This window comes from Propithecus coquereli, unplaced genomic scaffold, assembly GCF_000956105.1.
Source record: "Propithecus coquereli isolate 6110/MARCELLA unplaced genomic scaffold, Pcoq_1.0 Scaffold239, whole genome shotgun sequence".
In the NCBI taxonomy this organism is placed as follows: domain Eukaryota; kingdom Metazoa; phylum Chordata; class Mammalia; order Primates; family Indriidae; genus Propithecus; species Propithecus coquereli.
This window is the reverse complement of record NW_012147941.1, coordinates 393106-409832: the sequence shown is the minus strand read 5'-3', so window position 1 is coordinate 409832 and position 16727 is coordinate 393106. Positions and strand designations below refer to the sequence as shown.

The 16727-nt window shown below is 35.3% G+C and overlaps 1 protein-coding gene across 1 annotated transcript in view; it reads left to right on the top strand.

Moving 5' to 3' along the window:
• EPB41 (erythrocyte membrane protein band 4.1) overlaps positions 1-16727 on the top strand; it is a 136181-nt gene that overhangs the window by 81106 nt on the left and 38348 nt on the right. The window contains exons 10-13 of the mRNA XM_012645994.1: positions 1863-2071; positions 5225-5281; positions 6464-6526; positions 11262-11438. Of these exons, the coding sequence (XP_012501448.1) occupies positions 1863-2071; positions 5225-5281; positions 6464-6526; positions 11262-11438 (506 nt within the window). The remainder of the gene's footprint in view (positions 1-1862; positions 2072-5224; positions 5282-6463; positions 6527-11261; positions 11439-16727) is intronic.

Below are 16727 nucleotides of genomic sequence, written 5' to 3'. Positions count from 1 at the left end.
CCAATTAATTTCTTTCTAATTTTAGTAGAGACAGGGGTCTCGCTCTTGCTCAGGCTGGTCTCGAACTCCTGAGCTCAAACAGTCCGCCCGCCTCGGCCTCCCAGAGAGCTAGGATTACAGGCGTGAGCCACCGCGCCCGGCCTGAACTCTAACAGTCAGTTTCCATACTTATACGTACTTTTCCACATACAGTACAGATTGCCGAGGCTAGGAATGCTAAAGACATAAATCATTTGGCTCTGCAATATTAGTATTGGATTAAAACCAAAGACAAGTGGCAAAATAACACATGGTGAAAGCATGGGCTATGTTTCTGTGGTGCCAGGCGGAGTTGAATTAATTCTTTGAGAGGAGGTGTGAATACACATGTATAATGATACTTTAACACAACTGTGAGCAAAATATTTTGTCATATTCCCCCTGTGTTGTTCGGTTTGGTCTGCCATCTGCCATTCTTGCATTGACTGCTTAGAGCACCCATAAGTAGTAGGGACTTGCAAGAGGCCACAAATTTTTCATTGAAGAATAAAGTAGATTCTTGTGTTTCTGCTGTTTTTTCTATGCATTCTTCAGTGAATTTTTTATTCAGATTTATGGAATTCCTTTGTTTTACCTAATCTTTACAGCTTATAAATCTAAATTTTTCAGGATAAATTGTTAAGTACAGTCAGTTTAAGAAAGCAGGGAAGTATTAATAAAAATTAAGATTTCCATGCAAAATGATTAAAATGGAAAAGTCTTAGTACAAGAAAGAATAATGATCTATCAGAAATATTAAATCATGTGGAAAAACACCTTCATTCCTAGACACTATCAGGTAAGTGAGGTCTTACTACAAAGGATATGGACATTTTCTTAATCCCTGGAAGAATGAAGATAAAAACCATAAAAGGAGTGTGAGTAATTGTTTTGATGTTAACTGTCTAAAACTTAGAAGCCAAATAGTCCAAACCAAAACAATCTATACAGCTTTTTCTGTAAATCAAGGTTTTTCAACCTAAGCAACCTTGGTCACTATGCGCTAGATGTTATACCTCCTTTCTCTCCCCTACCAGTTGTATAACAACCAAAAATTTCTCCAGACATTGCCAAATGTTCCCTGGGGGCAAAATCACTCCCAGTTGAGAACCACTGTTCTGAATATATTAGGGAATAGGAGCGAATTAGTAAGATTCTGAGAAAGAGTAGGACAGAATTCAAAAGGTGTTTTTGTTTTGTTTTTAGGACTGAAGGCCAAAGATTTTGGATTCATATTATTTTAATCAAATGATTTATTATTAAAAAGGAAGGTATCTGGTTCAAAGATTTGCCCTTATAAGCATCATTATAAAAATAGTCCATGTCTTATGAGAAGAGCCATTTATCAGGTTGTTTTGTAATCATTCCAAAGAGGCTTCACAGAAGAAATCAGACTTAATTCTTTTTTCCTAGAATATATTTTTAGATTTCTGAAATCACCTAAAAATAAACAGATTTTTATTTCAAAAAGTCTTCATGGAAGAAACCAGACTGAATTAACCCTTTTTTTTCCCTCCATAGACAACATTGCAAGTTCTTGAAACTAACATATTACAAGATTAACAGGTTTTCAATATCTTTTCTTACTTTGATCTTGTCTCCCTTGAATTTAACATTTATGGAACATGATTGTTAACACATTTTAGGGCACATTTATCTTTCTCATTGCCATCAGTTAAGTGGCAGAGCACTAATGTTTTATATTTTACCTTCTGTTTGATAGTCCACTAGACATTGTAATATTCTTATGTGTCCTGGATTCACAGTTATTTTGCCTGGTGACTTTTAAGTAGTACGGTGACTCTTGCGTTCACTTGTTCTTTCCTTTTCCCTTTCTCACACAGCAGCAGCTGTTGATTCGGCAGACCGAAGTCCTCGGCCCACCTCTGCACCAGCCATTGCTCAGAGTCAGGTCACAGAAGGCGGCGTCCCAGGGGCACCTGTCAAAAAATCAGTGGCCCCCAAAGCACAGAAGGAAACAGTGAAGGCTGAAGTGAAAAAGGAAGAAGAGCCACCTGAGCAAGCTGAGCCAGAGCCCACAGAAGCATGGAAGGTATGTCCTAAGTCCAAATATCTGGCCACCTCACTTTCTGATTTAGAGGTTTTAACCCCTTGACCAGGAAGGTTTTCAAAGCAATTGATTATTCTCGTAGAATCCTAACAAAGTTATTCCTCATTCTTTCTGAAGGAAGACATATCCCATGATCCTGTAAAATATTTCCGTAGAATTATATCAGTAAGACTATAAGCTACCCAGAAGTTTTCAGGTGACCCGCACTTTGACCCAACTTAGTGTTTTTAAAAATGGGCTTATAAAACACACTAGCACGGTTGATCATCTGCTTTTTAAAATAATTTTACTCATCCAGAAGGAATCTCTACATTGCTTTTTAAGAGTAAGCTCTGCTATTGTGATGAAAATATAATTTGATTTTATAAGAGGATTGTGCACATTTCCAAAGAATAGGTGCTGTAGAAAGCACATCTGTGTGGTTGTTCAGATCTTAAGTAGCTTTATAAAAAGGGGAAGATCCATTATGTAGGAGAGGTTATACTGCTGAGTTGCTTAGGGTTCTGAGTTGATTATATCCAGAGTCACTTCACCGTGTTGAAAAATCACCAATTTAAGTAGGAGATTTCCAAGGAGTTAACAGTAACTAGACTGCTCTTTTATGTGTTGATAAGCTTTTTAAACACATCTAAGCAGTGATGGAATTGAGATACTAGTTCAGATTTATTGTAAATATGGGTCTTACTGTGGCCAACAGGAATTATGAGAAGCAATCTTCATAAGAAGAATTATATTTTTATATGTCTGTTAAGAAACTTAAAACCATGTAAAACCTTAATAAGTGCTCTCACCTTGGTAGGTGGATTAATCCTATTCTTTTGGAGCCAGATCAATATCTACCTTATCTATAGACAGTGGACAGTCTAATTCTGTTTTAACTGTTTAAAAAAAACTAAACTGTTAAATATGGCATACAGTTTTACTGTCCTTTTGAGACAACCAAGAGTCCAGAGAGAAAAACAGATTGAGTGAATGGTGGGTGTTATCATTTCTGTGCCTAGCCAAATGTTTATGACATTGGCCATCAGGTTCAGTGTCAACAATGCCTTAACGTTAGACTACCTTCCCAGTTTTTAATCTTAGAATATCTCACCTGGCACTTTTGACTAGCCCTTCATTTGTTAACACTAACTGGAAAGTATTGAATTACTGGAGTTGTCAGGGGAATCTTCCTGAGTGGCTTAGATTCCTCTGGCTTTCTGCTGACTTAACTTGTTCTCCTTTTGCCTATAAGACAGACACAAATATATTCAAGAATAAGTTTCCTTTATTTTGGGGATCTCAGTAGAGTGAAGCGATCACCACCGGGTACAAGCTTTCCATCTAAGTGCCAATAGGGGGTCTTCTTGCCAATTAATTCTATCTAAATACATATATTCATGTATCTCAAAATGAGACTAAAAAACACCTCTGATAACCTATTACTGTAATATTAGTGGCAGAATTAAGAGTTACTCAGATTTTATTTGTGGCAATTAGCAAATAATTATGGCATTTACCTGAAGCCATATTTATTATATAAAGCAACAATAGTAATAAAGTAGCCTAGTAACTGTGTAAATTTCATTATCTAACACTAGTTTGCCAGATAGAAAAGCTTTTTGTCATCCTGGGTCATTTGACAAGGCCTGTTCTGCAGGTGTAGAGGTAGTACCTCTCCCCAATGTATGTTTTTATCTCATTTAATGTTCTGTTTAGGGGCATACATAGAACTACTGTTGATACTGAGCCTCATTTCTTAAACGGAAGTAAAGGTTCTCAATTTCCTGATGCTGGATTACTAAGGACCCAAAGCAAAAAGAAGTCATTGCTCATTTAAACAGGGAATTTAAGCCTTATAAAATAATTTAAAACTACCATTTGCTAAGTATACACAGTTTCAGGAAGACCTCCGTTTTATCAATAAGAAAATTTAATCTCAGAGAGGTGAAATAACTTGTTAATGGCCACACAAGTGTGCTGCGACTCAGAGTAGAAATGACCCAAATTGTTAATTATCCCTGGTGGTTAAAAGTGCTATAGCTGTGCTTATGATTGACAGTGTCACCAAGTTTGGTGTTTTCTTTTGTTTTTTTAGATTCAGTCCTAAAGAAAATAGCACAATGACATTATACTCCAAAGTAATGCTGCTTAGTGTGATTGAAAAGGATGTCAAAACCACAGATTGATGAGATTCTATAAAGAACTTAATAATGCAAAGTGATTGATTTAACCCTTAATAAAAACAATCAGTTTTCTAATTTGAAATATTCAATGCTTTAGGCATTGCTAACTCTATTATGCTTCCTCTTAATAGTGTATCTTTTTTTTTTATAAGTACTCCATTTTCTGTATATAAAATGACATTACTAAAGGCATTCTAAAGCTAGGCAGGAGGCCTTAGCTATTCTCTTTCCTCTATTAAGGATGAATCTTGCTCTTCTACGAAACACATGGGCTCCAATTCCCTAGAGAGGAGATTACAGCGTTGAATGTTGCAGCTGAGTCCTGTGTGTGCTTATTTATAAATCAGCCCTGGAAGTAATTGCATGTGTCAGTTATAATTTGGATTGAGTTTATTTTGATGTTTTGTTGTGTAATAAACTGAAGGGTGACACTGCCTTCTTAAATATTTGATCAACTAACAAAATCTTTTGTATTTACCAGTTTGGTGTCATATGTGGTTTATTACATGTGTGTTTTGACTGTAAAGATTTTGTTTTTATTTCTAACTATCATGTATGTCATATATTGATATCTTCATTCGTAAATGTTTTTTTAAATGTTAAAGTACTTCCAGATCATCAAAAAAAAATGGCAAAATAAAAATATGGCTGTAGCGTTAATATGCCTAAATTATTTTTAGCGAATACCTTTTTATAAATAAGTATAAAAATGTTTTCTTTGTCAATAGAATAATTACCTTAATTTTCTTTTTTGATAATTTGGATATCCATATTACCTCTTCAGCCTTGAAAATGTGATGGTAAACTAACAGATTGCTTTGGAAGTAATATCCTTCCCTGTAACACCCTCCATAAGACTGCATCATTATGATTCCATATCAACTTAAAGATGCAGCTTATTTGAAAACAACACTATTCATAGAAGCCTACTAACCTCAAATGTTTTTACCACTTTATTTCTTAAATGTAGGTGGAAAAAACCCACATCGAGGTCACAGTACCCACCTCAAATGGTGACCAAACACAGGTTTGTGCCAACAAGCCGCTTGTTCCTTTTTCCCTCCACCCCCTTAGTTTTTTTTCTCCCTTACTCCCTTCTCCTTAAAAAAATTATAAAATGAAGGTTCAAACAAACTTCAATGAGCCAATATTTTATCATTTTTCTTTCTTTTTTTAATTATGGCAAAACAGAAGCTTGCAGAAAAAACTGAAGATCTGATAAGAATGAGGAAGGTTAGCCATTTCTCACTTTCACAAAACTGCATTGCCATTTTACCCATGCTAACTTATAATGCATTAAAAAGACAGTGATCCATTCTTTTCATTGATTTCTCTCTTAATCAGAAGTCACTTTCAAATAACATACACACACACACACATATATACACATATATATACCAAAGAAATTACAATCTTATACTACATACTGAAAGGTTTCATTAAAATAAACATTCTAGTAGAAAAATATCTTTTTAAGCAAAGTGAAATGATCAGTGAAAGTCAAACCTATCTTTTATATTTAAACTTTATAAGAACTATTTCACAATGGCATCATGTTCTTGCAATCATTGACAATATTTTATACACATTTATCATAAAAACCATAGCAGCAACTCCCAGTACTGCTAACATTAATAACTATGGGTTTGACTGCTGTGTGCCTCATTCTTTTCAACTACACAGTGGGATGAATCAGCTCTTACTGAGCATATTTATTGGCTGATCGTGTATAAAATGCCCTTAGATCTTACTTATAAAAGAGATTAGATAATAGATATCTAATCTACAGTATAAAATACACCCAAAAAGCTAAATAATGTTTTTAAAGCATTTCTTCATTCCATGGCACATGGAACTTCAAAGCTTTTTAAAGTCATATATTTTAAGGTGTAACCCTCAAACAGTTTCATTTCAAAAATGAACATAAAACAGCTTGTTACGTAAGAAGCCAATGAAGCCAGGAGCACTGTCTATTTAAATAACATTATCACATTCTTTCATCATTCATGAACAAGATCATCGTTTTCTAGTGGTAATCATGTTCTCTGTGTGTCCTTGTGGTTCTCTGACCATTTCATGTTGGCATATGCTGTGCTGCGGACATTTAATTTTAAATATTTTTTTGGTTTGCCAATTTTTAGTTTTTTCCCGCAAGAACAACATCTTAATTTTTTATGCTTTTCTGTTTTTCCCCCTTTCATTTTCACAGAAAAAGAGAGAAAGACTAGATGGTGAAAACATTTATATCAGACATAGCAATTTAATGTTGGAGGTTTGTATGAACTTGAAGCTTATTTCAGTTGGTTGCCTGGAACCTTCTGCATTCTTTGCTGATCCCCTTTTCTTCATTCTGTGTGCTGCATTTGGTTTTGCATGCCATTGCATGAGAGAATTTTAGGTTTAAAATGCTTTTGCATGTTGGTAAACATGAAGGTACGCAATCATTTCTCTTTCTGATTCTTTTTAGTTTCCATCTTTCATACTTATCTGAAAAAATATATGATTGGGACTATCTCTACCTCATGGTTCCATTGTTTTACCCACTTTTAGAAAGTTCTACATCATTACTAAAAGTCCCTTGAATTTTCTAAGGATATAAACTTCTATATGCCCCAAGATGCAAATTTGCACTATTCTTTCATTTTCTGAACTTAGAGTGTACGAAAAAGTAGGGAAAATGATCACAATTCTGAATGTACTTAAAATATTAGAGGTAAGGAAAAAATGAAGAATGTTCAGAGGGAAAAAGGTAATATACAAGAAGGAAAGAGGGAAGCCTAGCATTTAATGAGTAGTTACTGTAAGATATTTAATCATAAAAACAGGCCTGTGAATATGGGATTATTATTTTAAAGATGGGAAGATTGAAGCTTAGAGAAATTAAATAATTTCCCGATGACCACAGAGCTGGTAAATTGGTAAAGCTAAGATTTGGGTTAGGATCTATCTGACTCTGTGAACTGTATTATTTCCATTCAGGAATAACAATATACTTTCTGCTATAGGAATTGTAAGGTTACTTTCCTATTACATGCAACATTGGCCAGATTTTTACCAGACCTATATTAGTATACTTCATCTAGTTTTGGGCTCCACATTGGAAAGGGAAATATAAAACTAATTAGAAGATTAGGGAACTCTGTGAGGAAAAATTAAGGAAACTGGAATTGCTCTATATGGAAAAAACTGATGCCAAGTTAGTTTACACATCAGAAAAACTCTTACACTGTATAGAGGTTGATGACCAGATTATCTTACAACTCCACTCCAAAAGAAATCTGTATAAACTCTTACATCAGGAATTTAACTTAAATATAAAGGAAATGTAAATATATAAGAAAATGATAAACATGATTCCTGCCTTTGGGAAGCTTACAATGTAGGGAGTAGGGGAGGAGAAAAACAACAAATGAGTAAACAAATGGCAGTAAAATGATTACAAGTTATTATATAAGCTATGTAGGAAATAAACAGTTTGCTGTGCCGACAAAGGGAATCTAAGTGAGATGAACAGGGAAGATGTTTCTGAAGAGGTAACATTTTAACATTAGCTGAGACCTGAAAGATGACCATATATTAAATGTGGTAAATATTATTAAACTGGAAATTTGAAGGAACTTTTAAAAATAGATCTCTGGTTTAATATATGGCCTCTAATAACTATTTATCCTCATGTCATTCTTTGCCAGTACCTATATTTTGAGTACCTTCTGTGTGTGAAGTACTTTGATAAAAGTAATAAAAATTATGACCAGCCTTCATTAAACACGTACTGCATGGCAGACATAATACCAAGTGCTTTAACATGAAGTTTTCCAAGGCTAGACTCTTAGATATTTCAAGCTTGGCAACTAGATCTCATTATTTTATCCCATATCTGAATCTCAACCTGAATGGTTCAGTCTTCAGAGATTAGGAAGGATTGTAAATGTTGATTGATCTCCTTTACTCAACAATGTAACATTATCCAATTCTAAACATGTTTTTTTACTGACTAGTCCATCTTCAGTGCCTTCTCTTAACTGGAACCTGCAGTACCAATCATATATTTGTCATTTGCTCCATGAGGTGTGTTATGGCTTCTGAAACTCACAGAGTTCCTGTGTGTGATGCATTTCTCCCCCAGCATTTCATTGGTAGCCATGAGAGGGGATTTCTAAATAAGTGTGTGTTTGAAAATTGAAACTACTAACTGCTTTTTGAGAATATTTTATATTTAATGAACTGTTTAGTTTGATTGCTGCTAAAATTATAGTCATCAAAAAGTGTCTAACCCGAACACAGCCAAGATAATTAGACCATCATTCTTTAGTTATTGTAAAAAGTTTTTTTTTCTCCCCTAAGGAAGTTCTCTCAAATTATCTGTCACTCTAGCAGGTTTTTTTTTTTTTTTTTTTTAAAGCATCCCTCTTCCCCACTTCTCCTACCCCGCCCCCACTAATGCTTTGTTCTGGCACAAATAAGGTCGAGTTCATTTTTAGATCTACCGCCGCCTCCTCCATCTCCCAGAGAGAACCTGTAGCAAGTGTCTGTGACAAATTCTATTTGGAACAGGTCCCTTTGAGATCTTAATTTTATTCTGTGCCCCCACAGGTTTCCAACAAAGCCAGCTAAGAAGGATGGAGAAAGCTCCCTCAGAAGCTACTGGTTTTATTGAAATATTTATTTTCTTAGGTGCTAAGCCAGTCAAACCTGGGCAAGAAGCATAACAAGTCACCAGTCTCTTATATTAAGAAGCTAACTCAGAGAGTTATGATTTTACCATAGCATCTCTTGCTCATTATTGTTTTGCTCCATTTACACTTTTAACCCTTCTAAGTGTGTTAAGTTGTTCTTGGCCCAAACAGATTTAATTTCCAGTCAGGAGCTGGGTCACAGGGCCTTACATGCCTGGTAGGTTTCAGTTTTTGAGTAGGCTTATTCATGCTTTTCTTGAGCTAGTAAACATGCTTTTCTTGCTTTCAGCTAGAACAAAGTGCAAACTGTAGTTTCCCCATGGTGAAACCCATGTTCGTAAGATATACTTAGATTTCATCCCAGCAAACAAAAGATACTCTTACGGTGGGGGAGGTACAGGATTGCCCTTTTTGGGTTAGTTTTCTCTTTGACTGATCTCAGTGTAAATATCCATGGTTCAGTCTTGCAAAAATAAAAAGAATAGACTAGTAAATGAATTTTCTGAATGAATACCTCTAGAATCAAAATTGTCATGTGTCTCACTGATTCTTTTTCCTATGCTATTTTCCTTTTGAATTGCTTTTGAAAAAGCTTTATTTAGTTGAAATCTATATTGTTCTCACAAAAAAACTTTTAAACAAATTTTAATTTAAATGAATTCTGATTTTTTTCCCCCAAAATACAGCTGTTTCCCACAGAGCCAAAAAGGAAAGACTAATCCAAAAATTCACCCAGCATATTAGGAGATATATTTAGCATTATACTTTTCTTGGATACAGAGCTGCCTTGACATGTAATAAACACAGAATTTTTTGCAGTCATCAAGTGATGAGCTCCCACATGTTTTGATCTCAAGCATAGATCTTTTGAGTTATTTTGAAATGTTGGACAAAGAACATGTGATTTTTTTTGTCTTTAAGTTATATTTACCAGACTATTTTTGGTCAAGTCTCCTTTTTAAAAGTTATTAAATACCTCCTTTTACATAAACCTGAATATTATTTCTAGCTCATACTTTATTAACCTTAGTTTTGATCATTTCCCCCTGTAATATCCCCTTTAAGAGCTCATCCCTACCTCTGGTTGCCCAGTATTCAAATCTGCTGGAACACTTGAATTATTTTAAATTGTCAATAAGATATGTAAGGTATTTTGAACTTTTGTTAATTCCTAATCCATTGAAGATTAGTGGAAGAAGTTCCTATTTCAAATTATGCTAAGGGATGAAGTGAAGCTGTTAGACACAGGAAAGCATAAAGCTTTTAGTTTATGTGAATAGTATTGATCAAAAAAACCCCCAGTAGGCCGGGTGCAGTGGCTCACGCCTGTAATCCTAACACTCTGGGAGGCCGAGGCGGGTGGATCGCTCAAAGTCAGGAGTTCGAGACCAGCCTGAGCAAGAGTGAGACCCCGTTTCTACCAAAAATAGAAAGAAATTATCTGGACAACTAAAAATATATATATAGAAAAAATTAGCCGGGCATGGTGGCACGTGCCTGTAGTCCCAGCTACTCGGAAGGCTGAGGCAGGAGGATCGCTTGAGCCCAGGAGTTTGAGGTTGCTGTGAGCTAGGCTAATGCTGTGGCACTCTAGCCAGGGCAACAGAGCCAGACTCTGTCTCAAAAAAAAAAAAAACAAAAAAAAACCCGTTATATTACATACTCCTGAGTGATTTTTCAGAGGTGATAACAACCTGCTCTTGATGCTTTAATTAGCAATTTCAGTAATGAATTTTAATATTAAAAAGGGGCTATTCCTGTTTATCAAAAAGCAAAATCAGCCACCTACTAGAGAAGCAAAACTATCTCCAGGTAGAAATAGGAGGGCTACTATATGTTTGTACCTCACCAAGACAAGACAGCCAATAGTGGAAGTCGAATCTTTCATATTGTCCTTCATTTAACAGTTTCTTTATTGCTATCTCCATCCTGCTGAGCTGAGCCTAAATCAGTTCCTATCAAGCTGAGGCTAATTGAGTTGTGGGGTTACCTTCTTGGGATGAGGAGTTAGAGATCTGGTTCTGGATCATAATGGGAAGGAAAATTATAAAATTAAGGGGTGAGCTCTTTAGGGATTATGTAACTATTGAGAACTGTGGGGTTGTGATGCTTCACTGCTTCCAAGAAAAGCACTTTATTTAAAAAAAAAAGAAACAAAACAAGCAAATATGCCATGTGTATATTTACAATTCAAATGCAATTGATGGATTTGTAACATATATCCTGGATGTGGTGTGTTTTCTACCAGTGCCCAGTTTCTGATGGGTTGCCCTTGGTGTGTTTTTTGTCCTGATTATTTATTGTTTTGCATCTTTGTCCTTTCAACTGTAGGATTTAGATAAGAGTCAAGAAGAGATCAAAAAGCATCATGCCAGCATCAGTGAGCTGAAAAAGAACTTCATGGAGTCTGTACCAGAACCACGGCCTAGTGAATGGGATAAACGTTTATCTACTCACTCGCCCTTCCGAACTCTTAACATCAATGGGCAAATCCCCACAGGAGAAGGAGTGAGTACTTTGTCTGACATGACCAATTGTGAGAAGGAATGGAATAAATGTTTTTGTATATTAGTATTCCGTGCTTGAGAGAAAGCTTAGAGCTCAGATTTGGCTTTGATGCCTGATAAATTCATTTTAGCTTAAGGCATTCATAATCAAGCATTTATTTTTTAAGTCATGTAGGCTACCCAGTCCAATTATGGGAGCCATTTAGAGTTACCAGTAGATGAGTAGGCTCTGAGAACTGTCTCTGCAGCTACATGCTTCGGCTAATGTGTGTTTATAAATTGCCCATAAGCCAGTAGAGCTTTATTTATATTCAAACTGTGTCTTCAAGGACCAGAAAGTTCATTACATTTAGTAAGGTCAAAATTGGAAGGGATTACCATTTTTTAAAACTTTTTTTGAACATTTACACAACTTAGAAGTATCTGGAATGGTTGCTCACAATTATATATTAAACTGAGGAGGCTCCTAAGCCAGAGAATACAGAACACCAAGTATTAATGATCATATTTCTATTTTAGAAAAACTACTGATGTTTTATTTTATCTTTATGTATGACATCAAACTTTTAATACATTGTTTTGTAAGATAGTCACAATTAGAGAAGAACAGAGGTATCTTTCAGGGGCTGTTCTTTTTGTGTTATTGTTATCATTACCTGTTTTAGAAATCCTACGTATAAATAAATAAATAAATCTGTTTAATGAAAATGAAATTGAAAGTTACCTTGAGCATATATCCAAAAAGTCTTTATCTTTAGCCAGTACAGGTTAAATATTTATATAAATAGTTGCAGTGACTCAATGAGTGAGTGTAATGATTTAGAAGTCTGATGTTTGTTTTTCCCCCAAAACAATAGCAATTCTAATTAAGAAAGGTAAGGTGATGTCTTAATTAAAAAACTGGATTTTTTTTTTTAAATTTTCAGAATTCATAGTAAACCATCCAAATTATTGTTTAGTTTCTGGAACTGGAGAAGGTGATAAACGTTGGTTCACAACGAGTACTTTCTGTATCTTCCAAAGTGTGGTTAAAATTGGCTGACAGTTCTCCAGAGTTGAATCAGTTTCACAAGTTCAGGCTGGAGAATACCTGAATGATGAGCAGCTAAACAGAGTCACGGGGGATGATAGGAACGCTGTTGCTCCTACTTACTGTCCTTTCTAAGCTTCCATTTTCTGATACAAATGGACATTAGTTTTGTTTTCTAAATCTAAAGCATGTACTCTAAACTGAGACAATAACCCCACTTTCTGGGGTTATTTCATTGTCAGTCAGATATTTCATTTTGATGTGTCCCTAATAATAAGGGTCATAAAGAGTCTAGCAGTGCTAGTTGTGACTTGATTTGATTGAGAGGGTCTGGCTAATGAAAGCCTAAAGGAATGATTCTGAACAAGTAATTTATCTTATTGGGCCTCAGTTTATAGAGTAGATGATCTTTAAGGTCCTTGCTAACTCTAAAATTCTGTAAGTCTATGACTCCATGAGAAAATGCCTTGTTGCTATCTCGCCTGGTTAACCCTATCTGTAAACCATAACTGTATATTTTCTAGTTTTCTTTTTGACTCTATGCAAGTGACAAAAGACGCTCAACTACTTTGAAAAAGTTACTCGATACTCTCTTGGATGAGGTTGGGTAAATTTGCATCAGTCTCCATTTCCAGAAAATATCTTATGTCTTTTAATAGAAATCCTTCAGAAATCATCTCAAGGCCAGTTTTGGGAATGGTGATGTCATTCTCTGTACTTTAAAGAAATGACTTGTTATAAAGTCAACTAAATCCATGGGGAGTACTTGAACAATTGTAGCTCTATGCTATTACTCCTCTAAGGGAATGGTGAAATAAATAAGAACTGTACTGTGAGTGACCTTTTATATTGGGATAATTCCCCTTTCTGGCATACCTTACTTTTTCCTTAATAATTAGGATAATATTTCTGTTCTCTGGAGTTACCTCTTCCACCTTTGACAGCATTGTTGTTGCATTGCAAGGCAACTGAATTTTATATAATTTGTGTATGACCAGGTGAAGAAAACCTCTGTCCTTCCCTCGGAAAGAAAGGTTGGTGGGCCAGAGGTAAAGCTGCTGTTATGATTTGTGCTTCTCAGTCAGAATTTGCTCTTGTCATGGCACCAAGCAGATAATCCCTCCAGAACTGAACAACAGCTGCTAAATAATTTTTTTTTCCTTGGCTATACTAGTAAATTCACATCCACAGCCTTTTGGCCTAACTCATAACACTTTCACTACTGCAGCTTTTGCAGCTTTCAATTTGCTTATTTCGGCGCATGGCTGGTTGAAAAGCTGCATGAAGATGTAAATATGTATTCAGAGAGAAAATGAATTTAATTATGCCCTATTCTTTTTATGTTGTCTTTCTTCTCCCCCTTTATTTTCTTTTAAAAATCATTATAATTTTGCATCCTTTCTTTTTCTTTTTTTTTTTTTGCTGACCAGTCCCCTAGCTACTTTCTCCCTGATACATATCACTTAGGGGTGTGCAAAGAACCAGTGTTGAACTTCCAAACTGATCAGAGAAGGCTAGCTCAACTAAGAGAACTTAGAGCCAAGTTTTTCCTTTCATAGATAACATCTATCTTGACTATCGATAGTGGAGTACAGAAATTGTAGAGAAAAACTTCTCAATTGGACAATTGAGGGAAAAAAAACTTTCCTTAAAAGTGTCAGAAGTATTTGCTTAATGTATAAACCTTCATGATGGTTGTTATTATTATTTTTAATCATGATTTGGGGAGTTTGCAATTGTTGAGATCTTGTGGGTTTTTTCTTTTTCTTTTTCTTTTTCTTTTTCTTTTTTTGGTAGACCTTGGAGGCACATTATAAACTTTTATACTTTTGTTCTTCTTTTGCAATCTTTGAAATGTATAAGGTTAAGATTTTTATTTCCTTAAGCAAAAGCTAATTACCATACTGAATGAACTGTTGCAGTTTTTTAAGTCTATATGAAGAGATATGAGGATACTTTTTATATTCTGCCATTGTATTTGTAATAAAAATAACTTTTTCTGATGGCAAGAAGAATGCTTCATTATTGGCATTGCCAAATTGATGATTGGCAATACGAAAGCAATAAAAATGACCCCAAATTCATATGTGAATATCCTCAAAGGAGGAGTAAATAATGTAACTAAGGAAAGCCAGTGATTCCTTGAACTTTCAGGAGTTCTAATGTTCATTCATTCAAAAAATTATCTATTGATCACCCTGCTGTATTATAGAAACTTTGCCAGAATAAATTGTGAAAATAAAGTAAAACTAAAATAGTGTCCAAAAGATCTTTCCAAATCCTTTGCACATCCCCAAGTATCATTTTTGAGCATTTTCCATCTGTCATTTTGTTCATCTTATTCTGTCTTTCTTGATCTTCTACCGTGAAAGCAGACACAGGAACGTGCTCTGTTAGTACAGGATGAAGAGAAAATTAAAAGGCAAGAGAGATCTACTGAAAGAGCCTTGCCCCAGCAAGAAAATGAAGAAATTCTTCCCAAGGTTTCTATTCCAATCCCTGAGGATCACAAGTCACTCAAAAAGTGCCACCTCTACTTTAGTACTTTTCCGTCTCCTCGTATTCCTTTCATGATGTCTTTTCTCGTGGTCCTTGTATTGGCTGTTTGGTGGTTGGTCTTTCTGTGATTGGAAAACAGGGTGCTTGTCTGAAATGTCAAGACTAAAAAGGTCATTGAACTTTTGTCCTTGGCTTCAACTGTGTTATCTCTTGTATGATGCCTTCTGATCTTGATAGTTCACTGTCCTAGGGAAGCTCTTGTGATCATTTTTCTGTCAATCAAATGTTACTCTTTGTAGAGTAGGTATTGTGGGATACAAAGGAGTAGCAATGGATTGCCCAAGCCAGCTTTTCTGCACCGAAGTTTAAACAAATCAGATTTGAGCATATGGCAGGTTGGGACTTTTCCCAAAAGCTTTAACTCTTTTATCCTGCATGTTCTTATTGTTAACTGTTGCTATGCGCCCCCTATCCAATTTCTCACACAAACCAGGATACTCTCTAGAAACATTTGATGGAATATTTTCCTAGTCTTCTATAGTCATTTGTGTGGCATGGGCTCTGTAGTTTAAGAAAAAATTTAACTTGCTAACCTTTCAAAAGCCTTAAAATGATAACGTTTTAGTCCACAAATCCATAACCACTCCTTTTCTTAGGATATCAAACCAATATATACAAAGGCCTTTTCTGGAAAAGGGCTTTTGACTTCTGTGGCCTTTTCATTAACTATTTCTGAGTGTGCTGGGACTGATGACTTTATCCTGCCTAACGTATAGAAGAGATCTTCCAAGGTTAAATGCCATCTTTTCATAAATAGAGTGTCAATATAGTTTAAGGAAAATGGTGCTGGTGCCCGTTTGCCTCCAGCCAGGGCTGAATCTCCCAGACTGCTCTACCTGTCTTTAAACGTCCTGGAATATAGATTTATGCAAGACCTGTACAAAAACAAACACTTCTTTGAATTGAAATACTGTGTTACTTCTTTATGGCTTAAATAATTATGTTGCTAGAAGCAATATTTAGCCATTATGATAAGCTTAAAATGTATATTGATATACTTTGTTTTCTTGATACACTTCAGACCTGTTTGTTCTTGCACTTATGTTGAAATCAATTGTTTTTAATCAATGGCCTTGTGAGCTAAAGTTCTGTTGTGACAAGTTATGTGTCCTGTTTGCATGTTGATTTATAAGACTTCCCTGCAGTAAATATGAGTACACTGTCTCTTCAGAACATAACTTGGATGCCTAACCTGTCATTTTTTACCTCAATATTAATGAAACTTCGCATGTAGCTTGCTTTTTATGGCACTTGAATGTACCAGTATGGGTGATTTGGTTAATGTCTCAAATATTTGTTTTGAAATCTGGGTTTTATAGGATTATCAAACTGAGATTACTGAATTTTGTTTTACTTTTCAATGCTTTTCAGCTGATGAAACTTCTAAACAAGACTTTTTGTTTTTGAGAAGAAGTCCTCTTAGAGCAAAAAAAAGAAAACAGTAAAGCCAAGAATCTTTTGTGCTTTAACAGCCACCAGTATTATTCTATTGTCTCTGGAGATGCACAGAAATAATTTTCTGGTTTTTCCTGAAAATTGCTACTCTGTCATTAAAGGCTTTCCCAAAAAATGGGAAAAAAAGCAAGGGCTGGGTTAAATTTAAAAATCTGGGCCGGGCGCGGTGGCTCACGCCTGTAATCCTAGCTCTCTGGGAGGCCAAGGCGGGCAGATTGTTTGAGCTCAGGTGTTGGAGACCAGCCT